The 26,695-nt window shown below is 59.2% G+C and overlaps 2 protein-coding genes across 2 annotated transcripts in view; one reads left to right on the plus strand and one right to left on the minus strand.

Annotated features, from left to right (window-relative positions):
• The window catches only part of MACROD1 (mono-ADP ribosylhydrolase 1), a 146,625-nt gene that overhangs the window by 38,194 nt on the left and 81,736 nt on the right, over positions 1-26,695 (plus strand).
• On the minus strand, positions 480-14,942 carry FLRT1 (fibronectin leucine rich transmembrane protein 1). Its single transcript, XM_036100367.2, has 2 exons — positions 14,810-14,942; positions 480-5,964 (listed from the first exon to the last, which is right to left on the minus strand). Exon 2 carries the CDS (start codon positions 5,913-5,915, stop codon positions 3,891-3,893), a length of 2,025 nt encoding a protein of 674 aa, XP_035956260.1. The 5' UTR covers positions 5,916-5,964; positions 14,810-14,942; the 3' UTR covers positions 480-3,890.

The raw sequence follows: 26,695 nt of genomic DNA on the forward strand, positions 1-26,695 counted from the left end.
AGGGGAAACAGAGGCTGTGGATTTACAAAACACGCTTTCCCTGCACCTCTCTGCAAACCCTTTCTGACCCCTCCTCACTTTCTGCTCCTGGTTGGCCTCCCTGGACCCCTAGGGGAAAGAGGAGGAGGGAGGGAGAAGAGGCAGAAGGCAGGCAAGGGCCTTGGGCTCTGGGTGGGGAAGCCTGCCCCCCCACCCCCCAGCCACCACCATCTTCCTAGCTGCTGTCCCCTCCCCTGCCAGTGTCACTCAGAGCCAGAAGGGACCAGTGCCCCACCTCCTGCCCCCAACCCTGGCATCCCGGCCCTGGGTGGGGAGGCCCTCTAGTCAGCCACATGGCTGCCATGTTCCTGTGGAGGTGGCCCAGGAAGCTGGAGCCAATTTAGAGAAGATGGAGGCTTCCTCGGGGAGGCCGCAGGAAAAGGGAAGGAGAAAAGGGAAGAAAAGAAGCTTTTGATGCACATCATGTCTGCAGAATTGAGTATGACTAATTAATAGATTTTATTCTTAGTAATCTCTTAAGCATTCCATACGTTAGGCCCCACGCCTGAGCTGAGCTTACAAGAGGCCTCATTCGCAAAATGCAAATGACTCGCCTGGCCCTGCTGCCTCCTCTCTTGCCTCGCCTTTTCTTCCCCCCCCTCTTTTTTATTTTATTTTATTTTTTTTTTTAGGGAAAATTTAAAGGAAAATTGCCATGTAATAGAAAAGAGATTCTAATCACTACATCTAATTACCACGAAGGGTAAACCACTTAACCAAAGAAGTGTCATGGGCTCTTTTTATAAAAAAAAACTTAAAACCTGCTATAAATGCCACAAAATACAGTCATCAACGCTGAGGCCAACGAGGTTGTTCTGGCTAGTTAGAGGCTGCAAGGGTCAGGTCGGCCGCCCACAGAAGGGAGATTCTAGACAGAAGTGGTAGCCTGGGCCCTGGGCTTGTCTTCCCAGGCCCTGTGTCCTCAGGCTCTGCTAGGGGCTGGGGGAGGCTGGGCAGCCCTGCAGCATCTCTCTCCTTGTGTTATGAGGACACTCAGAGGAGTTGGACCAGGAAGGGACAGGAGTTCAGAGTAGACCTGGCTTCAGGCCTCCTGCTTGGCTTGGGGAGCTGTGAGGCGGCAGACATTCGGCAGCTCACTCTCAGAAAGGACTCCGGGAGGATGTCTGATGCTGAGGGGAGGAAAGGTGAGAGCAGGCCCCAGGGCCCGGCTGGCGAGTCTCCACTATCCTCAGCACTTACAGGGCAGGAGGACGCCTGCAGCGAGCCCTCGGTGAGCCCCTGCCTGAGCCCCCGGGGAGCGGGAGACCCACGTGTCCTCAGGCCCAGGTGGGCCCGGGCCTGCTTTGTGCTGTAGGGGAGGGAAGCTGATCACCCAGGCCTGCAGGCCTTTCTGACCTCACTGACTCTAGGGCCACTTGCTGTTCCCCAAATGCCTTCCTAACCTCAAAGGGCATGATTTGACCTCCTCCTGGTGTGGTCAAGGGGAAAGGAGGCCCCAGAGTAAGATTGGGGGCCCAAGCATGTTGGCAGTGGGGACTTGGGGGCCGTGGCGAGGCCAGGGCCTGGGACAACAGCAGAAGGCATGGGTGGTACTGTGAGGGAGGGGACCTCACTTCTGAAACAGCAGGGACCTCGGGCTTCTGTCCCTTCCCCCTCTTCCTGAGCCAATGCCCTACATCTGTGCGCACCCTCCGCTCCTCCCCAAGCTGCCCGAACGGCCTGTGTCAGGGGTGCTTGAGGCCAGAGGGAGGGCGACCTTCACAGAGACATGAAATTAAGGCTTGGAATAATCTCTCTCCTGATCTCATTGTGTGAGAAAATGATTCAAATGGGCCAAAGGGTGGGGAGGCTTAGTTTCGAGCGGAGTATGTCCATGCCCTGCGCCTGTCCCTGGGCCTGGGGAGCCGGACTCTCCATTGTGGGGCGAGACCCTCCCTCCAGCCTGGCAAGGGAGGGGGCCGCACCTCTCCTCCACCCCACTCACACGGCTCTTGTGACCATTCCTTTCAACCCCTGCCTCTTCACTGAAGGGGCCAGTCACATCTTTTCACGACCAGTGAGCGGCCAGCCCCTGGGCCTGTCCCGGCAGCCCCGTGACTGCTGGTCAGCATCCTCTTCCTGCCCTTGGCTTTTGTCAGTGCAGTTGAGGCCTTCTGAAACTGCCAGCGCCTGGAGCCGGACACCTCCTCGACCTCCCCTGCCCTCGGGCCAGGGTCTCTCCTCCGACATGGCTCTTCCCCAGCACAGCACCAGGGGCACGTTGACAGGTGGTGGCCCGAGCTTCCCGAGGGCCGGGGCGCGGGAGACCGCAGAACCCTGGGCACCACTCCTCCTTCTCTCCAGCTTTGCTGTCATCCTTTCATTACCGTTTTAATCTCATGGCTCACCAGACCGCACTGCCAGTTGATAAATGATGGCAACCCGGGTTCCGGGGGCAGGGGGAGGAAATAAAACCTGAATTCTTCCAAGGGCCCCGGTCAGTACCCTTTTGGAGCTGGCATTTCTGGAGGTCTGGTCTTCCCTCTCCAGAGCAGAGTGCCAGGGGTGGGTGCGGCCGAGTGCTCTGCGTTCGGGGGGCTGCTGTCTCCCAGGGCTCTTCTGAGAACGTTCACGTCTTTTTCTGGGCTTTGTTTGAGCAGCCATGGAAACCATTAGGTCTAATCAGCTCATAAAAAAAGAAAAAGTCCCTGCACCAATTACCTGTCCCGGGAGGAAGCACACAGCACAGAGGAAAGAGAAAGTCGCTGTTGAGGTGACTGCGTCTGCATCTCGGGGGGGGTGGCGGGGGGAGAGACGAGCACGCCGGCCATCAAAGAACGCTTTTCTCTGTATCAGAAAAGAGTGCGGCCCAGCTCTGGCCAACCTGAGATAGGGGTCTCCCTGGCCACCCGACTGGGACAGACACACCTCCGCCTTTAGGAACAGCATTGTCCCCCCTCCCGCCTCCCACCCCCAACACGCTTTGTCTACTTACTCAATGATTTCTAGGAGAAAGCAACATTCTCGTGACTCTATTGTCTCAGGAAATTGTACGAACTGACCCAAGAAGTAGTAAGGACCGGATATGAGGCTCTATCTACCCGTCTGTATTGAGAGACACGACATAGAGATCGACAGGTAGATGGACGCACCTCTGCGTGGCTGGGAAACCACAGCTCCCCCAGGGGGCTTCCATGGAGCGTGGTGCACGGACCTGGAGAGGGTTTCGGTATAGGAAAAAGAAAGTTTGCTTTTTAATCGACTACACCATTGTTCAAAGAATGCAGTGAAAGACGTGCTCTTTCTGCAAATCTGTAAGGGAAATGGTACGGGAAGAACCAGGGAAGAGGTTTCAGGACAATATCTCCATAGCAAAAAGATCTTTTCTTCCCCCTCTCCTTTGTGAGGAGCCTGAAAACCTTCCATCATGTCGTTGTCACTAGCGAGGAGCCGGCAGCGAGAGCTGCGTGGGGGCTTCGCGTGTTGGCTGTTCTTTCTGACGGTTCTTTTGTGACGGCCTTGAACAGAGCACGAGGCGTACACAGACACTGTTCAGGTAGTGTCTTTCCAGTTCAGGGAAAAAAAAAACAAAACCCTGACCCAACCCTTCCTGCAATATTATTTTTAGTCCTTCCCTCCCCAACTGGCATAATTTGGTATAAATTATGTCTTCAGCAACGTCAAATCCCCCTCCTACCATCTCTTCTTTAAAAAAGAAAAAAATCTTTTTTTTCCACTGTTGTGTTCTATAAAATCGTCAACCCTTCCCAAACTTTGCTTTCTGCTGGGAAAGTCATCGTGGAATTCCTTCTCCTTGCTCTATGGGATGGCAGCAGGCTGGGCAGAGCCACGTTGTCGCCAGGCCGGGGGGGCGGCGGGAGCTGGGGCGGAGGCGGCCCGTGCGGCTGGTATCATGTGTAGGTGTAGTCTACGTCGGGGATGCCGCCGTCCCGGTAGCCCCGTGTGGTGCCGTAACCGATGGTGTGCGTGCCCTTACAGAGGCTGCTGCCGTTGGAGGGGAAGATGGTGTGGACCACGTACTCCTCTTTGGCGCGGTAAGGGTTGATGGGCAACATTTGGAGCCCGGGGCCTCGGATTTCCAGGATGGAGTTATCCTTCTTGGTCCCAGACTCCATGTAGTCGTCCTTTTTCCGGCTGCCCCGATTGTACGCCCGGTCCCGGGTCAGCAGCTCACCCGCCCGGTGCACGTACCAGCAGATGGCCCCCAGGACCAGGAAGAGGAAGACGAGGGCCACGGCACCACCGATGATGCCCGCCAGGGGCAGGCCCCCCATGGGGTCTGCGTTCTGCTCCTGGTTAAGCGTGGTGGTGGGGCCGTAGCTGTCTGCCGTCTCGGCCTTGGCGCACACGGGCGTCTCGTCAGCCACGTAAGTGTTGCCGGTCTCCATGGTGACCATGCAGATGATATAGGTGGACTTGGGCTCCAGAGCCGTCAGCAGGTACTCCGTCTTGTCCCCCTGCACCAGTGTCTCCGTGATGGAGCCCACGGCTGGGCTGTGGCCCAGGCGTAGCCAGCTGAGCCGGAAAGAGGAGGCGGGGAGCGTGGCCTTCCATGTGATGCGGATGGAGTCCGCCGTCAGGGGCTTCACGTGGATGACCAGGGTCTTGGTGCCATCGCCCGTGGCCATGGGGTAGTCGAGGCTGGAGTCGGGGAGGCGCAGCCCCGGCCTCTTGGCCTTGAGGGTGAAGAGTGAGCCCTGGGGTGTGGTGGCGGAGGCGTGGTTGCTGGCCGTGGTCTTGGCAGCAGCATCGGCCGCGCCTCCCTGTGAGCCCGTCTCGAAGCACTCGTCCATCTCGCTGGTGATGTCCTTGATGGCCATGCCCCGGACCTTCTCGGGGCCCTGGCACATGAGGCCCCGCACGTTGACCACGGCCGCCCGCGCCTTCACCCAGTCACGCAGCCACATGAGGTTACAGCCGCAGAACCAGGGGTTGTTGCGCAGCAGGAGCTGGGCCAGGTTCTCCAGGTCGTCGAACAGACCGCGGGGCAGCGTGGTGAGGTTGTTGTTGGACAGGTCCAGGCGCTCTAGTTCGCGCATCTTGGCCAGCGTGTTGTAGGGGATGTGGCTGATGGCGTTGTCCTGCAGGTACAGCTTCTGCAGGTGGGCGCTGGGCAGGTTGAGGGGCGGGGCGGCCAGGGAGTTGCGCACCAGCGAGAGCTCGGTGAGGTTCTGCAGGCGGCTGAACGTGTCGTCGGCGATGCGCTGGTTGGCCAGCAGGTTGCCGTCGAGCACCAGGCGCCGGAGGCTGTTGAGGCCCTTGAAGGCATGCAGCGGGATGGTGGAGATGCGGTTGTCGTCCAGCCGCAGCTCCTCCAGCGTGCGGGGCAGCCCCGAGGGGATGCTGCTCAGGTGGTTCCGGCTCAGGAAGAGCAGCTTGAGCTGCTTGCTGTCGGCAAAGGCGTCCTCCTCGATGCTGACAGTGGACACGGAGTTGTCGTCCAGGTGCAGCTTCTCCAGCAGCGGGATGCGGGCCAGCGAGTCCCTGGCGATGGTGCGCACGTTGTTGTCCTGCAGGTGTAGCTCCCGCAGGGAGCGGGGCAGGTTGACTGGGAACTCGTCCAGGTCGTTCTCGTACAGGTAGATGACCTGCACATTGACCTTGGTCTTGAGGTCCTGGGGGATGCCGGCGTTGTTGATCCGGTTGTTCTGCAGGTAGAGGGTGGTGGCATCGTCAGGGATGTCAGCGGGGATGGAAGTGAGTCCCCGGTCGTTGCAGTAGATGAAGGTGTTGTCACAGCGGCATACCGAGGGACAGGTGGTGCTGTCGATGACCTCTGTCAGGAAGGCGATGAGCCCGTAGCAGAGGAAAAGCCAGTCCCGCAGGTCCATGGTGGCCGTGGTCATCACGACGGTGGCCGTGACGGTGGCAGCGGGTGTGGTGGTGGCGGCGGCGGTGGGGTGTGCCACCACCATGGTGGATGGCTGGGGGCGCCAGGCCCCGCCTGATTCGGAGCCTCAACACCTGCAAGGAGCATAAGACATGTGCGGTGAGAGCAAGTCCTGGCGCCCACCCGCCTGCCGCCGCAGGGTCGCCACGGGGTCGCCGCGGGGCAGAGGTCAAGCCTCGAGGCGCACGCCCCACGGCCCTTCCTGGGCCAGCCTGACTTCACGGGCGATCCCTCGGGCCGAGGTCAGACTCTAACGACATCTGGCTAACGTGAAATCTCATCAGGAGCAAAGATGTCTGTGAATTAGGCGGCCGCAGTCGGCCTTCCCGGACGGTGATTTCGAGCCGCGGGTGAGGTTTATTTAGCGAGAGCCATGCCGCGGTTTGTTTCTTCTTTCGAGACTTCACCCTAAGCCAGTCTTTATGGCTAATGCTAAAGGTGGCTGGTCAGTGCTGATGGGATGGATTTAAGGTGTGTTTTATGGATTCAGAGCCACCATTTCTCACGGGAACGGAAACTCGCATCTCTATGTGGCTCGTACCCAGGGTCTGAAGGAGAAGCTCGTTTCTGTGAGGGCTGTGAGCTCACAAGGGGCTGGGGTGGAGTGGGGGGGTCAGTAGAACCCGCAGAAAAGAAGCCGCCGGGTTGCCACTGGTGAGCAGTGGAGGGCGAGGAGCTTCATTGTCTGGTGTTAAAACATGTCCCATTTGTCACTCATGCATTTTCTAGACAGAAAATGAGGTGCCAACGGGATCACTTTCTTGTGTATTTACAGAAAACCCTTTATATCCGAGGTACTCTCCCTAGCTCCTCATTCCATGTCGTGTGGGAGATTATTCTACACCTTACCCCCTTCCCAAATCACGAAACTTTCAGCTATTTTGAAAAAAAAAATTTTATCTGTTTTCTTGCATTTGAAGAAATGACACGAATGAAAGGAGGGAGGGGTCCACACTGAGGGAATCAGCTGCAAGGTGTAATTTCGGTTTTCACAAATGGAAAAATTGCAGCGTAGATTTTTCTCCTATTATTTTGCTGTTCATAGTGGTAAAAAATCAATTAAAGAGAAATGATCTTTCAAGCTCAGTTGGGGAGGTGTCTTCATGCAGCCAGCAAAGGTCTGCCATGTAACTCTAGGTTCACAAAGGCTTTTCAACGGTGGGACACAATCATTGCCTCCCCGAATCTGAGCTGAGGCCCCAGCCTGAAGCCAGCCCAGCCCGGTGTGCAGAGCAGAATTGGGATCTGGTCACTGAACGAGTCAGTGGGGACCTCACTCTCAGGCCCTGGGGACTGAGCATCTCCATTTCTCAACCAATGTCAAATCTTCTCCCTTGTCTGTCCCTCTCTATCCTGGAACTGCTCCCCTCCATCTAGCAAACTGCTCTTCACATGTCCCCTCCTCTGCTAGTCTTCCACCCACCCATCCACCCATCCATGCATCTGTCTATCTAGCCGTCCAGCAGATCTTTGTGGAGCACCCCCCACGTGCCAGCCCATGTTCTAGCCATTTGGGATCCCATTCTGGTGGGATAGTAGCTCACACTATGATGCTCCTAGAGCTTCATGAGCATTTAAGTCATTTAACCCTTCTAGCAAACCTGATGTCAATGCCCTTCTTCTTCCCACTTAACAGAAGAGAAAACTGCGGCTCCGAGGCATTAATGCACTTGACACTTGAGGAGTGGTGGGGAGGCCAGAACCTTGGCCACTAGGCTCGTGGTGCCCCATTTCATGCCCATCTTTGTGGGCTGTGGGTTGCACTGTTGGGTGGTTAGTGTTTTAATGTCCCCGACTAAATTTTAGGTACTCAAGGGCAGGGACCGTGGGCTGTGGAGGCCTGGGGTGGCTTAGCATCAGCGACCACCCAAGGTGCTTCGCAAGGCAGGAATGCCTCCAGTCACTCCCCTCTACATACTCATACCCCATTTGCATTTATTGGGGCCTCTGGACAGACAGCCTCGGCAGCCCGAGGGCCTCCTGGAGCAAGCTCAGGCTTTGCCCATGGTTAATGCACTAGCCTCGCTCGGGGCCTGTAAGAGGCATGAACCTTTATCCATGAGGTGGACCCAAGGCAGCTCAGGGGCTGGCGGAGGAAAGCTGGCTAGAAGCAAGTGAGGGCAAAGGGGAAAGCGTGCATGGGGCCTGTGCACGGAGCCAGAGGGGCCAAGGCCTCGTGGAAGCCAGGAGAAAGGGGGACTGCTGAGACCTTGCCCAACACTCTGGGCTCCTGAAGCCAGCTTAGGCCCCCTTCTGTGAGCACCCGCTGGCCTGAGGGGCTAAGGACACTGCCTGCTTATTCCTGGCTGCTTCCTTGAGCTCATCTCCCAGCCCAGGCTCTGGGTCCTGAGCCCACTCACACCCGGTCCCTGTGGGACCTGGAGTGGGTCTTTGCGTCCTGCACTTGAGCTTGCTCTCGGCGGATTTAGCCATCGGCTTTGTTTCCCTGACCCGGATGCCCTGACCCACTCCCGTCCTCTTACCCCCACCTGCAGAGCCCCGCACCATGCTGGTCAGCCCTCCTTCCCTTAGTGTCAGCGAGAGTCACCCCGTAAAATCTGGCTGGAGCGTGGGCATCCCAGGCTGCCTGGCCTTTACCTGACCACTGATTCTCTCACCTCTCATCACACCCAGGCCTGAGGAGGGCCATGGCCCGAACTCTATAAGAGGACAGGCTCAAAACGGGCCTGCTACATAGACCGGGACATGCCCGCCTTCAGAGGACAGGGATAAACCCAGGCACAAGGGGGACCAACCAGCCAGGTCTCGCCCAACCCCCTCCACAGACGCATGTTTGTACCTGTGCCAGCCTGTCACATACACACGAGGGTTATGGGGCCTGCATATCCCGTCTCAAGATGCTTGGGAGAAAAGAGGCAGGACTAGGGCAGGTGTGCACCTGCCTCGGTCTCAGAGGTCAAGTCTGAGTCCCGCTGTCCAGGGCGCCAGCATCTGGCCAGAGGACACACACCTTCTCTGACCTGTCAGCTGCTGAGACCTGGCACATGGGATGCAGGTGGCCCCTGGGCTTGGCCGTTTGGGCGGTGCCCTGAGCAGGGGGGCAGCCTTGTAAAGGCCAAAGCCAAGGCCAGCCACCACGTTCTCTGGCACAGACATCAGTCCCCGGTGCCGGCTCAGCTCATGGCCACAGCCCTCAGCCTGCAGAGGCCCTGGCATCATAACAGTGTCTAAATTGCAGCTTTCAGAGATGCCTGATGGATAACCAAGAAGCAGTTGGGAGGCCGAGACCCAAGGCCTTTCCCTTCTCCTGTCTGCGGGCCTCATCCATCTTTGCTTGAGCTTCCCTTTGCCGCCCCTTCCCCAAGGCTGTGGCGCAGGGCAGGGCCTGGGGGTGGAGAGGAAGAAAGCATGCCTTCCTGGAGGAGCCTTTAATTGCCTGGGTGCCAGGTGGCCTTTTTATTCCTTTGTTGTGTGTTTGACAGTTTGTGTGGCCATCAAATTGAACCCGGTAAATTGCCCGTCTTCTGCAGGGTCACTTGTTGTGCAGATTCCGCAGACTTCAGCATGATGGGAGTTATGACCTGCCGGCTCCGTGACTGACAGCAGGATCCTTCCCTGGGGGGCCGGGGGAGGGAGCAGGGAGGTGGCTCCGGCTGGATGGATACAGACCCCCATTCGCCAATGGGGGACCCCGGGCATCATTCTTGGGGCTCTCCCTCAGTCACTAGCTCCTGCCAGCTTCCGAGACAGAGAAACCTGGGTTCGAGTCCTGCCTCTGCCACGTCCAGGCTCCCGACAGGGACTCCTTGTCAATCGCTGTGATGCTGGGCCCCCTCCTCCTTCACTTGTGCATCCTCAGCCCCACGCCCCAAGCTATGGTGGACACACTGATCCTACAGTGGGGCCCTCCTGTTGTGACCCCAGGCTGCACCAGCCTCTTTCTCGTGGGGAGCTGTCCAGGCCCAGGGAGGGGGGTGTGAGTGGCTGGAGCCCACAGCTCAGCTCTCGCCTCGGTCCCCCTGGAACTCTCAGCTGCAGCCCAGCCCTGGTTCCTGAAGGCCCTGACCTCCCTTGTGCTGCTCCCTCTGGGCCTTTGCTCCATGCTGTTCCTGATCCTCGGACACCAACACACCCTCCCCCGCTCCTGCCATTGCCGGGCCAGTTTCTGCTCCTCCCCAAGACCTCAGTGTATAGAGCCCCCTCCATGAAGCTTTCCCTGACCCTCTGCAAAGGTGACCCACTTCACTGGTGGGAGATGTTTATCTGCCAACTGGATGGAGGTGCTTCCCTGTTGGAGACCCCTGGCCTGGTGTCTTCCCCAAATCCCATTACGCTGGGGCTGCCAGAGGCCCAGGGACTTCCATGGGGGGGGGGTCACCTTGGGAGGGAGAGGCTGGAGGGAGGGTAACAGGCAGGGGGCAGCTGCAGGACGGAAGGCCCAGCACAGGCCCTAGCATGCTGGACAGGAGATGGTACTGCTGCCGGTTCTCAGGGCACAGTTAGATGTGAGCACACCAGGGGGCTGAGCGTGTTTCTGGAAGGAGCTGGAGGTCCCAGGCGGGAGAGGGAAGGCAGGGCAGGCCTCCTCCTGCCCCCAAGCGCTGGCCTTCCTTCCTGTTGGTTAGTGAGGGCAGCTCATGTGGGGATGTCCTGATGCTGGGTCCCCCGAAGTGCCAGGCACGGTCTCAGCCCCCACTTGAGGAATCAGAGAATTCCAGATGGTGCTGACCCCAAGAAGGAGGCATGTGAACTAGAATCAGGGAGGGGACAACAAAACTAGGTTTGAATCTGGCCTCACTAGTCCCCAGCTGTGTGACCTGCAGTGACACGTCTCTGGGCCTCAGCTTCCTCATCTGTAACGTGCTGCTGGGAACCCCACTCTCCTGGGAGGACGACAAGAGAGGGGTTGTGCAGAATGCCCAGCACAGGACTGGGTGGTTCTAGAAAGAAGAGCTGCTCCACCTTGTCCCAGGGAGGGACCCCGAGGTGCTCCTATGACCCACTCAGGCTGCCCACCTGTCTTGGCAGAGCTTCCGAAACGACGGAGCCAGGGAGCCCCTCACCCTACCCTTTTCTATGCCCCCTCTGGTCCATCTCTTCAACAACGGGAGTTCATTGTGTTTGCCCTAAGCCTTGCCAGGCCCCCAGGTCCTTCCCGGAAGGGCCCGAGGTAGGAGCAAGGTGTACAGACAGGGCAGGCTAGGGATAGAAGCAGTTGCTCAGCCCTGAGGGGGTAAAGCAGGAGACGCTGGCCCCAGAAGGAGCCGTGGTCTCCCCTGCCAGGCCGGGAGCTTCACCAAGGCTAGATCGTCGCACACCTGTGATGAGTCCTCAGCAGACCTTTGTTTAAATTAATGAGGGCCCCCCTCCCCCCAGGGCCTGCCTGGGCTCAGTCCCCGGCTCCACCTACTGAGGGTGGCCTCAGGTCTCAGGCCTTCCTCTGTAAGATGGGACCACAAATGATCCACCTCCCTGGGCCTTGTGAGGATAAGCTACGGCTGTTTTCAAGCTGAGCAGAGGGCCTGATGCAGAGTGCTCTACACAACAGGGGACCATGCCCATCTCAGCAGTAGGCAGCACTCCAGGGCAGGTCCAGATGGGAACTGCGGGCCCAGGGGGAGACCCTGGGACTTCTGGGTGAGCGGGCCTTTTCCAAGCCCTAGTTCAGGCCCAGGCCGGTCTAAGCCCACCAGAGTCACCTCCTTCGGGCAGGGGGCCGGCTGCCCTCACCCTCAAGGCCCTTCCAAGCCTGCCCTGCACGACTCTGCCCCAGCTCTCATCCATTGGTGCCATTGATAACTTGTAGTAGAAGGGGGAGCGGGGCCGGGGGTGGGGGTGGTGGTAGGGGATTCTTTTAAAACCTAAAGTTAATTATTTTTCTAATTTTGTGTTGCATGCATTATGCATCAGCGGTTCTCACTAGCGGTAATTGCAGACAGGTATGCAAATCCACTAAAAATGTACCTCGAGTTCACCTCACCGCGTAGGCCGCCTGGGCGGTGCCGGGCGGCAGGATGTCCTGAACTTCAGAGAATGCAAATCCCTTTAAAAAACAAGACTTTAAAATTGTGTCTTAGGAGGTTAATTATATTGATAACAGTGTTCGATATTAAACTATTCAGGGCCAGGAGGGGGTGGGGGGCTGAAAGGAGACACGTGTAATTTTGTTTCTCCCTCTCTCCCCACATTATTTAATAAGATATTCCTGCACCTGATATTTCTGTCTGTCTGCGTGCATTTTTTAGTAAAGCTGCCTAGACTGAGGCTTCATTCCTTTGGGGAAGGAAAAGAGAAGGCAGGGGAGTTTCAGAAGGTAGAAGAGGGGCTTGAGGGCCTTCACTGGGGGGGGCAGAAGGAAGGAAGGGAGGGGGTAGCAGGGAGGGGACCCCGGGGTTTGTAGGGTCAGTGCTGGTGGCCTCTCAGCAGTCAGCAGGATGGGGGCAGCCAGGGGCAGAGAGAGAGGAGCAGGGTGACCAGGAGAGACTGGGGATGGTGATGTTTATTGATCATGAAGCAAAGGCTGAGAGCTGGCCGGAAGCAGGCTGGGGGTGGGGCCCCCCGGTGGGGCCCCCCCGGGAGCTGTGCAGCATCCCCCACAACGCAGGCCCTGCTCCTTGAGAAATCCCCCCTCTTTATTTATCCTGAGTTGATTGTCCAACCATTCCCACTAGAATGTAAACTCCCCTAAACCAGGATATGTTCTGTTCCGTTCACGGGCCCAGCAGAGAGCCTGGCATGGGAGTGCTCATAAGCATCTGGTGAATGAATGAATGAATGAATGAATGAAGACGCCAAAAGGCAGGCCCCCCAGTCTGAAACCTGGAAACAGGCAGTGGGAGAGAAGAGGGAGGCTGGCCCCCCTTTAGCCCCAGCCTGGGAGGGGATAACCACCCAGGCGCCCTCAGCACCACAGCCCAGAGAGGAAGAGGGACTGACTGGTCTGAATTATGCCACCGGTGGTGGAGGAGCTGGACACAGACCCAGGCCTTGGACTCGCTGTCCAGTGCTCTTCCCTGCCCTCTCAGCTGCCCCCTTCTCGTCTCCTCTGACACGGGGAGGCTGGCCTGGCACTGCCCGACCACAGGTCTACCTCCAGGCCAGCCTCCCATTCCTAGAGATGGCCTGCAGCGACGCACGAGGGTGGACCCCACCGTCAGGACTCCAGAATTGGGGAGTCACGGGACCTTGGAGATTATCTGCCTTTCACAGGGGAGGAAAAAGTGAGGCCCAGAGAGCAGAAGGGATTGGCCCAGCAGCCACGGGCGCCCCTCCCCCCGGCCACCTGCTCCAGCCTTGGCACTGAACTCTCAAACCCTTTCTCAGAGGACTGGCACAGGGAGGGTGGTGGTGCACAGTGTCTAACTCACATAGGGACTCGTGGGGGCTGCCTCCCCCGCCTGCAGGTATGTAGACCCCTCCAGCCCGATGGGGTGCGGCCCATTAGTGGCAGTAGCTGGCCAGGGAGGGGCCCGCTGCGTGCTGGGTCCTCCGTGACCCCCTCTCCTCTCTAGCTGGCCTGCGCACCCAGCGCACAAAGGGGAGCACGTTCAGGGAGGGAAAGGGATGTGCCCAGGGTCACACTGCTTACAACAGGAGGGACAGGGCACCAGCTCATGTCTGCCTGGCTCCTCTGGTTTGGTTCTCTTTGCTTTTCTGCCTTGGGATGGAAGGAGGCTCCGCAGCTCACCAGAGGCAGAGCCACGCACTGAGCAGGTTCTCCATAAATATTAGGGGCGCAAGCCTGGGGAGCGGCCGTGGGCCTCAGGAATTGCCCCCAACCCCTCCTAGGGGCTGGGAGGTGAATAGGGACAAATGACGGGGCAGTGGGGGATGTGTGGTAGGGATGAGGGAGGGGAGGCCAGGTGGGCAGGGGCCGAGCACGGGCTCCCTGCGATCGTGACGCCTGTCGGCCCCGCTGCTGGGCTGGCGCGCCTTTATAATAAATAACAGCAAATAGCCGATCCGCAGGGCATCTTTCACGCCGGTGGCTAATAACACGGCTATTAATGCCCCCGCAGACGGCATGCACGTCGCGCCGCGCTGACGAATGTCCCAGGCCCTGGCGCAGTCATAAATCAGCCCCTCTCCTGGGGAAGCGTGCAGAGAAGTGTCATTTTCCATCTTGGTAATGAATTGGGGCTTCCCTGCCCTGCCCTGGGCACCGCCACTGGAAGTTGCCTGGGATTTGTGTTTGGGGAGGCACAAGCCCTCCCTCCTGGCCTCTGGAGAGCCGGGAAGAGTGGGGCCACCCCTGCCCCCCAGGCAGGACCCAGCTCTCCACCTGCCCAGCCCTGGCAGTTCCGCAGCTCGAGTGAGGACGAGGGGGCGCTTGGGCCTGCGGTGTGATCTTGGGACACTTACTGCCCGTCCCTGGGCTCCCAGCATGCCACACTCACCAGCAGAGGGGCTGGACTGGAAGCCAGAACAGTGATGCCCAAGGGCCAGCAGGCGCAAGGTCTTGGGTGGTGGCTTTGGCTCAGCCCCACCCTTGGTCCTCCCGGCCAGGGCAGGGGCAGGCCTGGACAGAGAGACTCTCTCCCGTGGGAGGGCAGCAGGTACCGTGGCCAGTGTCACCAAAGGTCCTGCCTCCCCCAAGGCCTCACGACTGCCCCCTTTGGGCAGAACTCAGAGGGGCTCAAAGTAAGACCCCCGCTCTGGAGCAGCAGGGTCCCCATGGTGGGGCAGCAGTTTACTCCAGAAAAGCCTTATACCCTGGTCCCATCCACCCTGGGGTAGAGCACGGCCCCCAGGTAGCAAAAGACCTCTCCCTTGGCAAGCAGAAACTGCTGGTTGCCTGACTGCCTGTGGGGGGGTGGGGGGGGCAGAGCTGCAGACCTGGGGAGCTCTCTGATGCCCCAGTGCAACCCAGCTGGAAAGAGAGCAGGCCCCAGCTGTCTCAGGCATGAGGAGCCACTGGGCCTTCCTGGGCCACCCAGAGCCCCTCTGCAACTGCCTTACCTCCTGAGCTGCAGCCCCGGAGCCTGCTGGGTCTGGCTGGGGTCTCTGTTCTGGATGCTTCCGGTTGAGGTGGGCCTGGACACACTCACATTCCGATCCCGCGGCCCTGGCATGCAGGTGCAGGCCACAGAGCTGAGGTGTTGCGTGGAGCTAGGGGCACCCCGGGGAGCGGGCAGGACCCCCGTGCTCTGCTCTGCGGGGCTCCTCGCGCTCAGACTTGGCTGCGGGGCTGGAGTAGCATGCTCTGTCCCACAGGCTCCAGGCGCTGCTGGCCTCTCCCCCCGGAGTGAGGGGCGTGCATGAGGGGCCTGCAGAGGCACCCCATGCAGCCCCGGGACTCCCGTGTGCTGCCCGAGGGTGTTCTGGGCCCCTCCTCCCCAGGCATGCCCTAGAGCCTGGTGTCCATCCTGCTGAGGTGGCCTCTCGCTGTCCTCTTTCAACTTTTGCCCTTTTGTCTGTTGGCCGCCACCTCCTCTGAAAGGCTTCTGCGTGGCTTTTACCCCCTTTTCTTCACCAAGTTGTTTTTTTTTTAATCCCTTTAAGTCACTTGGCAGAATGGGCTCCGGTGCAGAGAGCGGTCTTGCGTGACAGAGCTGAGAGGGAGCCACTCTCCAAAGACTCGGTATTCCTGCCACTCAGGCTGTGTCTCCGGGGGGAAGGAGGGGGTCCATTACCCCGCTGAGGAGTTCAGATGTTCACCACGGGGCTGGAGCTGCTGACATGCGCCGCTGAGCTGTCAGGCCCCACATGCCTCTCTTTGGAAAGATGTTGGGAGGGGCGGGCGGCGCTCAGTCCTGCTTGGCTTCTCCTGTTTGTCGAGAAGGTTTTCTTGCTGGGGAGGTGGGGAGGAGGGGCGAGTTATTCCTGCTTCACCCTCTGGTCTTGTCTGTCCAAAAAGGAGTCCTGCTCACCCACTCCCGGCCTCCTCACCTGCCAAAAAACAATACAAGTGATTAAGCCCAGGGAAATTAGGAGCCACACAGGGACGGGCGGCCTGGGCTGCGGGCCCCCTCTTCTTCCATCCCCCTGGAACCCTCGTTCTTGAATACTGTTCTCCAGTGAGCCGGGAGGGGGCGGGGATGATTCCCTATCATCTCCCTTCTCTTCTCAAATCCAGACAACAAACAGGGGGCCATGCAGAGCACCCTCCTCAAAGCTCCCCGGTTTCATTTAGCTGGGGATGGAAGGACCGGAAAGAGAAGCAAAGTTCTGAGGGCTCCTGGTCGCACAGGGGCTGCCTGCCCGGCCCAGCGCTGGCTGGCTCCGCTTTCCCCCAGCACCTGCTCCTCTTGCGAAATGTCATTCAAAGGATCCAACTGGGCCACCGCGGCCTCGGCTTCCAGAAGCAGCACTGCCTTTCACCGTGGGAAGCAGGAGCAGCGGGGAAGCCAGGAAGTTGGGTCTCAGAGTCTCTGGCCTCCCTCCTGCAACCGCCCCACTTCCTAGGCCAGGGTCAGGGCTCCACGCCTCTGGTGTCCTCGAAGCCCATCCTCCCCTTCCACAGAGAGCTGGGGGGCAGGGCTGGCTGGTCCTCAGAATCCAAAACAAACCCCGAGCCCTCCAATCGCCTCTCACCACCTCTCATTAGCGTGGCGTGCTGAAGCCCTACGGTGCCCCGGTGTCCGTATTCCCCCTGCAGGAGCCCCTCTTTGGAAAAGGGCTTTTATTACACATCTGAGAGTGTTAGCTCTGGTTTGAAATCGGATCCAGATGGGCTCAGCTGCATTTGGGCACTCTCCTTTGTCGGGCCGAAGGTGGCTGATTTGAGAAATGCTTGCTGTCTGGGGCTGTTACAAATAAAAACAAGGATCTTTAGGGGTGTGTGTTTTCATAAGCCCAGAGCCCAGACTGGGGCGGAGTGCACTACACACTGGACGCCCAGCCTGGCAGGGGCACACGGGTGACGAGGGTGGAGTGCCAGCGGAGGCTGATGGGGCTGACAGCATACGCGGTGGGGAGGGGGGGTCCTTGGGACAAGCCTCCCCAGAAGGAAGGGGGTACAAGACGCAGCAGCCCCATGGATCCTGTGTGGCCGGGGCCTGCTATCTACCCAGGGTGCCAGTAGGCAGGCGGGTGAGGCCCCTCCAGGGGTGGAGGGGGGTGTTGGGTCGGAGGGGAGGCGAGGACAGTGCCTGCACAAGGGGTGACTGCCGGGCTGTGGCGCGGGTTCTTACTGCTATTACCCCCGCGTGATTTCATCCAATTATAAATTGTAATTTCTCTATGAAAGCGAGAGATGGAAACAGTCCAATGAGGTCATCTGCCTCCCTGGCCAGGGCGCGGAAATTGTTTCTGTACTGCTGGGGGTGGGAGTGGAGGTGGCGGGGCCTCCGTATTTCAGGAGGATGGTGGCAGCCTGGCTGCTGATCCCCCACGACAGAGAGAAACGGCCTAAGAACTGCTTTTGAAGTTATGAATCGAGGAGGGCGGCTTCATCCTACCAGCACTGGCCCCTTTTCCCAGTCCTCCTGTGCAGCCTCGAGAGCCCCACAAAGCACAGCCCCAGAATGCCCGAGCGGGCTCGCTCCAGGCCCTTCCCCCACACTGCCCCCGCTCCTGCATCGGGTCGCCCTCCTCCTTGGGGGGCCTGGGTCGCACACACCCGTAGTGTCCTGAAAGGAGTTGTCTCCCTGCTTCAAGGAAGGGATTATCTCTGCTTGTCTGAGGCAGATCCCCCAGTACCTGGCTTAGTGCCTTGCACACAGTAGATGCTTCATAAATGCACCCGGTGACCTCCCCACTCTCCTTTCTCATTTAGAAAATCGGGGTCTGAGCAAGGCTCTTGGTGGGGCCGTCTGACTTCGTCCATCCTGGGGTGGGCCTGCTGGCCGTGCCTGGGAGGTGGGAGCTCTTCCCACGTGTGGGTGCATCCTGATGATTGTTAGTAGTCACCTGCGCTCACCGAACCAAACAAGGCCCAGGAATAAATATGTAAATGTGCCCTCCTGGCAAACATCTACCGTCCCCAGTGGGTGCGCGATTGGATCGAGAAGGCCGAGGCCACACAATGCAAAGTGAGTGCGGCATGCGGACCTTCTATGTGGTCAAACGGAGCTAGGATAAAATGAATCTGTTCAGTCCAAGGGTTCTGCTACGGGAGCCCCTCCCCCCCCCCCCCCCCCCCAGTCAAGCCACTTTGGCCAGCTCGTAGGTACGCCCCCTACAGGACATTCTCTGCCCACCACCCCTTGCCACGGCCTTCCCTGCTTCCACAGGCTCCAGGTCTCTGCTCCGCCAAATGAACCATTTTTTGGGTCAACATAATAAAAGCTTCCATTTGTAAGTACTTGAGATGCTTACAGTTTTACTTTTTGTTATAAATAATAACATCATAACTGTATTAAAAGAAATCTGAAAGGGGGAAAGAGAGCCAAGTGCACGATCCCACATGTCTACACCACTCCACTTTGGCCGGATCTGCCCATACAGAGATACCGTCTGCAGGGGGACAATGCACCTTTGCCTTTTCCAGGTCATTTCTGCTTTGCCATCTCCCTTGAGCCTGGGGACAACCCAGTACAGCTGTTAGGGCAGAGAGGACCATGGCACTGAAAAGGAGGCACGTGTCCAAGCTTGCACAACCTTCATGACAGCCAGGGCCTTGAACCCTGGCCCAGTCCCCCTCTCTCTGCATGAAATGGAGTCTCAGTACAACAGAAAGACGCCATCAACCAAACCCACAGTGGCCCCTGGGCCCACTGCCCCAAGGGAACTGGGTTTTCCTGAGGCCCTCTCGTGCAATCATCCATCCATCTATCCATCATCTACATATCTCTCTATTCATCCATCTCTCTGTCCATTCACCCATCATGCATCTGTCCATCCATCCATCCGTGCATCAATCCCTCCCTCTCCCCATCTCTCCATCTCTCTGTCCATCTACCTCTTTCCATCCGTCTGTCCATCTTTCCATCCATCCATCCATCCATCCATGCATGTCACTGCCCCCTCCCTCCATCTTCTATCCATCCATCTACCTGTCCATCTTTCTGTCTGTTCCTCTCTGTCTCTTCATCCGTCCGTCCATCCATCCACCCTTCCCTCCCTCTCTCCCTCCATCCAGCAAATATGTACTGCGTCCAGTCATGCTCCTGGCACCATACAAGACATTGGGATCCAAAGAGGAGCCCCTGTCCTCCAGGAGCTCGAAGTCCAGTGGGGAGGCCATTGGTTTGCAGAGGGCCACGGTGTGAGACCCACACTGGGCCCTATGGGAGCAAAAAGCCCGCCTTGCCCAGCCTGGGAGGGTGGATCACGGGGAGCCTCATGGGGAGGTAACACTGTGCTGTGGTTCTGGGGTTCCCCAGACTCCCATGTCATGATAGTCACATGTGAACTCAGTGGCAAGCTAGAGGGGGGCAGGTATGGCTGGGTCTCCCCCAACCACCTCCCTATCCTGTCTTCTAGGGCCCTGGCCACACCTTTGGACCTCAGGGCTCCCCCCACCCGCCCCGAAGTGGAAACACTCTCCAGCTTCGCAGTTCCCAGCTGCCCTGAGGATCTGTTCTCACTGATATTAATTCCTATATTAGCAATTAGCCCTCCTGCTCCATTTCAACCTATGGCTCTTAGGGATGGATTATTATGTGTGTATCATTAATCAGACGCCTGGTATGTGCTGCTGGAAACCCAGGTGGGCTTTATGGCTGGTGACTTAGGTCGAGTGGCATTTTAAATGAACAAACCACCTGCCTCCCCCCTTCCCGGGCAGAGGTGCCCTGTGGCACAGAGGGCAGAGTTTAGATCATCGCAAGCAGGTCAAAGCTGGTGCAAGCTCGGAGACACAGGGTTTTCTTTTATTCGGGACTTCCAGGCTGAGGTCAGCATCTGTGTCCGACCTGTATACATGAAAAGGCTCTTTGTGACTCAAACCCAGAGTTTGTTCTGTGGCTGCTGACTTCCTCCCACCAGGATGGCCATCCACAGGGCCTGTTCCTCTCCCCCCACAGTGACCACAGCGTGTGGGTCACTCCTCTCTTGTGGCCGCATGGACCTGGGAGCTGTCACGGCTGTGTCCCTCTCTCTAGGGGGCAGAGGGCTGGGGGCCGGGGCCACGGGGCAGGGAGAGCTTCTCCATTTGGGAGAGAGCTTTTCCACTTGGGAGTATGGACTGCTCCTGTAACAGAGACTTCACAGTACGGGGTGGGGCAGGAAGGGCACTTCGGGGCAAGGGAACAGCATATGCAAAGGCTCAGAGTGGGAGGGCTGGCTGGTGAGAAGGCTGGTGTCCCAAAGCTCTGAGTTAGTGGAAGGCAGTGATCTGAGCTGAAGAGGGAGATGGGATTCTGGCCTGCGGGGGAGTTTTGAATCTTCTGCTGAGGGGCCTGGCCTTCATACCGAGGGCAGTGGGGAGTCAGGGAATGTACTCAGGCAGGGGGAGGCATGACGGGACCTTCATGGAGAGCTGGAAGGTGCTGGGTGAAAGAGGGACCCAGTGAGAAGCTGGGACAGTGTCCCCAGGAGCAGGGGTGGGGGCCTGGGCTGGGAGTAGGGAACAGTGGGGGTTCAGGGGAAGGGGCTGGCTAGGCAGTCTCCCTGAAGACAGGCCTGGAGGCTGAGTGGGTTCCCGCCCCCTTCTGCTCCTTGCTAGAGGGTGCTGGACTGGAGCAGCACCATGCACAGCCAGCCTGTTGTGGGGCTCGGAGCCTGCCTGAGCCGGGGCGGTGGGGGGGTGCATCTGGGTGCCGGGGCGGGGACAGCAGAAGGCCTCTGCAGGGGGCGTGTTTGGAGGCCCCAGCTCCGCCCTCTGCACTGAGAGACGGCCCCACCCTGCCCCCTTCTCACTCACTCTGGCCCCCAGGCTTGGCACTGCAGCATGGCACCCCATAGCAGGTGAGAAGAGGCGGAGCCGAGAGAGCCTGCATACGCGGCGCGAACCCCAAGCCTCCACTCTGCTAATTAAACCGCTTCCTGACAAAACCCAGACTTTGGCGGATGGGTGTGGGTGCGGGAGTGGGAGCCAGTCTGTGGGCAGCTGCAGGAGCCCTTGCTGCCTGGCCAGCAGGCCTGGACCGCTGCCAGCACCCACCCTCGCAGACAGACCCCTGGGGAAGGGGGGTGAGGCCGGTCGGGGGGCAGGCAGTGCCCAGAGCAGAGAAGCCAGCAGCTCTGGGGTCCAGGGCGCTGCTCTTCTGGGACAGCTTCTCGGAGAGAAGACGTGGGACTTCCTCCATGGGATGTCCTGCTCTCCCTCTCTCTCTCCCTCCCCGTGTGTGGGCTGAAGTCAGGATCTGGGGAGCAAGGGCAGCTATGGCCAGAGGTGGCCTAGAATTCACTCCTGTGTCCTGGTGCTGGGCTGGCGGAGCAGCCCAGGGACCAAACTGGCCCAGACTCTTGGCACCTGCTCGCTGTCTGCCTGCCCCACTGGGCCTGGCAGCACCCCCCGCCCCACCGTCTGGGTGGTCTGGAGGCCTGGCTCTACCAGGCCCCCACAGTGCAGCCGAGCAGTGGGGGACCTGAAAAGACTGCCGTGCGGGTACTCTCGTCCCTCAGCGGCAGTGAGACAGAAGAGCAGGCAGGCATCTAAAGGGGCCTCCTGCACCTGGAGTGCTCATGCGCCTTGGAAGTCTCCTCCGAGCAGGGGCGGGTGGCGGGAGGAACCCCCGTGCCCAGGTGAGCTGCAAGGGTGGGTGGGGGCAGGGCCAGCCTCAGGCAGCTAGGCTCAGTGGGCTCGGGATGGCTGCTCTCAGCCTCTGGAGGGGGAGGCTTAAGCAGGGCGGAGGAGGGGTGGGAGCACATCACCCTCCACAGGCCTGCCCCTCTGCCACAGGGAAAGGCACAGTGGCTGGCGCCTGCCCGCACACAACAGGGGACAGGAATGGAGGCCCAGGCCTGCTCGAGGCTCTTTGCGCCCTGCCCACTGGCTGCCTGCTGGCCTGGCCCTACCCCGCAGGCCTTGTAACTCAGCTCCCCCCCACACAGGTCTGTACCCAGCCCGGGGGGTCCCGGGGGGTGACGAGCTTGGTGCTGCCAGCAAAGGCCAGACCTTTCTCAGGAAATGGGTCCGCTTTTGTTAGCAGAACAGGGGCTATGCATTCCCCACACCTGGGCCCTCGGCTGAGGTGGGCAGTGGAGTCTGGAGGCAGAAGACCTGGTTTCCCCCACCCCCGGCCACCCGTGCCTCTGTGCTCTCACATGGGGCCTGGCCGCTCTGGCTCCGAGACGGGTCCTACGTGGCCGACGTGCGGGCGCTCTGGAGCACCTGTTGGAAGCATTTTGCGCGTGTGTCTGGCAGGCGTGGGGCCTCTGGTGGTGGAGGGGAGAAGAGGGGAGAAGGCCGTGGAGCTTTCAGAACCCAGGCTCTGCTCAAGGGGTTGCAGCTCCCCTCCTCTGCCCCCTCCTTCCCTCAGCCCACTCCCCAGTCTCAGATTCCTTCAGGAGCTCTACTCCATGCTGTAGGGGCTGAAGCCTCACTCTCCGGCCACTGTGTTCAAATGCCCGTCCTCCAGGGGCGCCGGGCTGGCTCAGTCAGTTGGGCGTCCGCCTTCGGCTCGGCTCATGATCTTGGGGTCCTGGGATCGAGCCCCATGTTGGGCTCCCTGCTTCTGCCTCTACCTCTGCCCCTCCCCGCTGCTTGTGCCACAAGCTCGCTCTCTCTCAAATGAATAAATAAAATCTTAAAAAAAAATGTCAGTCCCGTGAAGACCTCCAGCACTGACCACACTGAAAGCCACAAGCTAGGGATTCCAGGCCATGCACTTGGACCGTCCAAGGTACCTGGGTGCAGCTGGCCAAAGCTGCCTTTTCTTCCAGAAGTCTCCACTTCCCTCCCGCCGGCAGTACCAGCCTCCAGCCCCCAGGGACAGGCGCCCTTTCTCCTGGCTCCCCCGGCTTTCCCGTTTCCCTGAACCACGGAAGTCCGTGCCAAGGGATTTTCATCTCCGTGTTGGAAATCTCCCACCCCTCCCCTCCTTCCCGTAAACACGCTCTCCGGCCGCAACACTGCGCGCCCCAGCCGCGCGGCCAGACTTGGTTAATATTTACAGCGAGTGGCTCAGAAAGCTATTAGCTTCCTTTTCTTGTTAATTGAAAGAGGAGAAAATGGTTGTAACACTTCAAAAGGACTTAAAGCACAGTCTGAGAGACCCTCTGAATAAGGAGGAAGGGAAAAAAGAGAGACCATTTAAAAAAAAGGAAGAAAGGGAGCCCACAGCTCACGCGCCCCGCGAGGGTGGGCTGGTGCTCCTTCTCTGCCTCGACAGACGCCTGGCTTTCCTCCGAGGCTTCCTCCTTGCTGCTTATTGTATCCTTTCCTTTTCATTTGGGAGCCTGCCTTAAGGAGAGAAGGAGGAAGGAAAAGGGTTCGAGGTGCACTTTGGTAATAATGAGGCTCTTTGAAGTTGTGGCTAAGGAGGCCCCTGGCCCCTTTGCTCCTGGAGCCCATGGGGCCTGGCCTTGCCCAGCAGCTGCAGGCCTGGGGGCTGCCCTGACCTGTGACCACCAAAACACAGGCCCTCGCTGCGCAGGAAGCAGGCCCAGGTCAGGGGGCATTGGGCTAAAGTCATTCCCAGGCCCCTGACCTGGGTGTACCCTGGGGGAGGCACTTGGGCCCCACTCCCCTGGGGCCCCAGGGACAGCCAAGAATGCCGTGGTCATGAGAGGGGTGGGCGACTTTCTGAATCCTGGTAGACGAGGAGCTGGCGGTCCAGCACTGCCAAGCCTCTGGCCTCTGGCCTCTGGGGTCAGCCTCCCCAGCTTCCTAGAAATAAATGATCCTTCCTTCTGCACCTGCACGTTCAGCTTCTGGAGTCAGCTCCGTGATGTTAGTAACCAAACAGCTCTGCCAGGTCCCTTGCGGTCAGATGGGGGCAGACTGGGTGACTCAAGAGGTTTTCACTCGGGAGCCTGCCTTTCAGTTCAGGCTGACAAGTGTCCCCTCCTTCAGGAAGTCCCTGGCTTCTCCAGCTCCCCTGGCACCCTGCTGTCTATCAGCCTGGCCTTCTCTGTGTCTGCAGAACAAGGTGACTGACTGGAGCAGACATGGAGGGGCTGCGTTAAAGGAGGTGGTCGTGCCCACCCTGCTCCCTCCCTGCTTCTGCCCCCATCAGACCAAACAGGAGCCCTGTTCGGTGCTGGGCCCCACAACAGACACAGCCACGCTGCAGGGCAGAGGCCTGGGGGGGAAACGGGGCCCGGAGGGTCTGGGGCAGGGACTGAGGGGCTGTTCGAGGAAGACAGCACTCTCCTGTCCTTGGCTTTCTGGACAGCTGACCCAAAGAAGTAAGACCAGACTGTTCTGGGAGGGCCAGGATCTAGAAGGACCAGGAAGGATGTACTGGGAGGGATTCCACTAAGGAAGAAATTGGTAACAGAGATGCCCAAAGGTGGCCCAGACCGCCGCTGAGAGGAGGCGCCAGGCCCAGGCTGGAAGACCCCTGAAAGGGCAGGGGGGCTGGATGGGGATGAACACGTCCGGCAGGGCCTGGCCACCCTGAGGCCTGCTTCTGCAACCAACGCTGTCACCCCTCTGACTGACCCCTGCTCAGCGTCCGTCCTCCGCGGGGTTCCCCCTGCCCTGGCCCTCACACGGTGCACCCTGGATTCTAATTGTCTTCCCCCCTTCGGCTGTGAGCTCTTAAGGGTACAGACCATGTCAGCAGCAGTGACAATGGCTGGGCTACCTTGACGGAGATCTGCGGATGGCCCCGGGCACACTGAGCTAAGTGCTTCGTGTGGATGATGCAAAGCCTGTATTAGGTCCGAGGCAGGCAGCATTCATACACCCTCTCACTGAACCCGCAGGTCCTGTTATGACCATTTAGATTTTCCACCTGAGGAAACAGAAATATTCCGAAGCCCGCCTGGTCACCCAGTGGGTCCATCATGGAGCCCGGATACAAACCCACCCTTGTCTCGGCTCCGTGCCCATCCTCTGTGTCCACACCAGCATTTCCTGGGTGACCAGGGACTAGTGGGCTGTGCTCACACCGGTGGAGGCTGCAGGCTGCGTGCCCTCCCCAGGTTCACAGGGCCATGAGCATGTCATTTATTTTTTTCTAATTTATTTATTTGAGAGAGAGCGAGCAAGCACGCATGCATGCGGATGCAAGCTGGGGGAGGGGCAGAGGGAGAGGGAGAAGGAGGAAGCAGACTCTGCATTGAGCACAGAGTGCACCTCAGGGCTCGATCCCACGATCCCGAGATCATGACCTGAGCTGAAACCAACAATCGGATGCTCAACCGACTGAGCCACCCAGGTGCTCCCCATGAACACGTTAAAGGCTCTGAGAAGTCCCGCTGCAAAGATACCAATTTAACTCTGTTCCAGCAGATACCTGGTAACCTCCCAAGATTCACGTGTTCTTCAAAGCATGCTTTGGGAGACGCCTCAAATGTCCATTGAACTAGTCTTTGGTGAGCACCTGCTGTGTCCCAGGTAGTGGTCTGTGGTGGGGACATGCAGTGGCTGAGGACAAGTGTGTCCCTGCCCTTGGCCTCCCAGCACCTAGCTCAGTGCCTGGCATGTAGTAGGCGCACACAAATTCAGCACATGAGAGCCGAATGAGAAGGGGGAATGGATGGGGTAGAGGAGCCGGGCTGGGGCCACATGTCCTGGCCAGACAGTCCCTGCCCTGAGCCACCCCCGTATTTCTTCCTCCTCTAATCCTGGACCCGCTGCCAGCGCCACTGGCCATGCTCAGCCTCAGCCGTCCGCATGATAAGGGCGTCGAGGCGGGCTAGAAGCAGCCAGCTCCTGGAAGGCCCACCGTGCCCCCTGGGCAGGTCGGAGCCCTCGGCCCCCACCCAGGCCCCCCGCCAGGCACAGCCCCTCTTCCTTTCCCTTGCAGCTCTGTGGCTCCGGCCTTGACATTCTAATCACATTCCCCCAGCCCTGCCTGGAATACTAATTCTCCCAAGATGAAACCATCCGTGTTTAATTTTTTTTAAAAGCCAGGCGGAAAGACAAGGCAAGAAAAGGGGAGGCTTCGGTGGATGGAAGTTGGAGCCCTCCTCAGAGCTCTGTTCAGAGCTTCCCCAGGCGACTGGCCTTGAGGATATGCCCTGCCACCAGCCACCCCGGATGGTCACACGACCCCCGACGAGGGCCAGGGAGGGGGCTGGCCCTGCTCAACCACACCAGCCAGCCCCGGACCATCCCCTGCCCCTAATATAGGCCAAGGAGGGGGGTGGTCCCACTTTCTGGTGAGTAGGGAGCCGAGAAGGGGCCCAGGCAGGCCTTTTGAATACACCAGGCCATGCTATCGGCCCTGGCCCTCAGGAGGGAGCCCCTTTAATTAAGAGTGGGCAGCCAGGCCACCTCTCCCCGTCCACTGTCTGCAAGTTAGGTTTCTGCCCAGCTCCTGTCAGAAGATGGAGCCTGAGGCCTCCCCAGGTGTGGCTGGGGTCAGCGGGGGACAGAGAGCGGGCTGGAGAGGCAGGAGCAACATGGGAGTGCCCAGAGCGGGCTCGGTCTGAGAGAGAGGCCAGAGGCCATGTGGCACAGGGAAGAGGGGCTGGACAGCGGGGACAGGGACAGTGCTTCAGTGCTGGATGACCTTGCACGAACCCTCCACCATGCTGGGGCTCAGCAGCCGCCCTGGGGCACTAGGGTTAGGAGGGCTGTTACCGGAGGACTAGGTGGTCAGCAGCCTGGAGTCAGAGGAGGATTGTCGGGCCCCTCAGGCAGCTCCAGCCCCTGTGTTACTGGGGTCCCGCGTGTGAGATCTCTGGGCATCGGTTCCGTATCCCCGAGGTGGGGTAGTGAGGGAAGCACGCTCAGAGGCCTGTAGTGAGGACTGCAGGCAGCACATAGGACCAGCCTAGCACTCCGCACACCTATGTAAGTCAGCTGTCGTTACTGTCACCTGCGAGACAAGCGCACTCAGTAAAGCTGCCTCCCCTGCCCCGGGCCCTTGGCCCCCACACCAGCCTGGCCCTGGGACGGGA

The sequence above is a fragment of the Halichoerus grypus genome, chromosome 11, assembly GCF_964656455.1.
Source record: "Halichoerus grypus chromosome 11, mHalGry1.hap1.1, whole genome shotgun sequence".
In the NCBI taxonomy this organism is placed as follows: Eukaryota; Metazoa; Chordata; class Mammalia; order Carnivora; family Phocidae; genus Halichoerus; species Halichoerus grypus.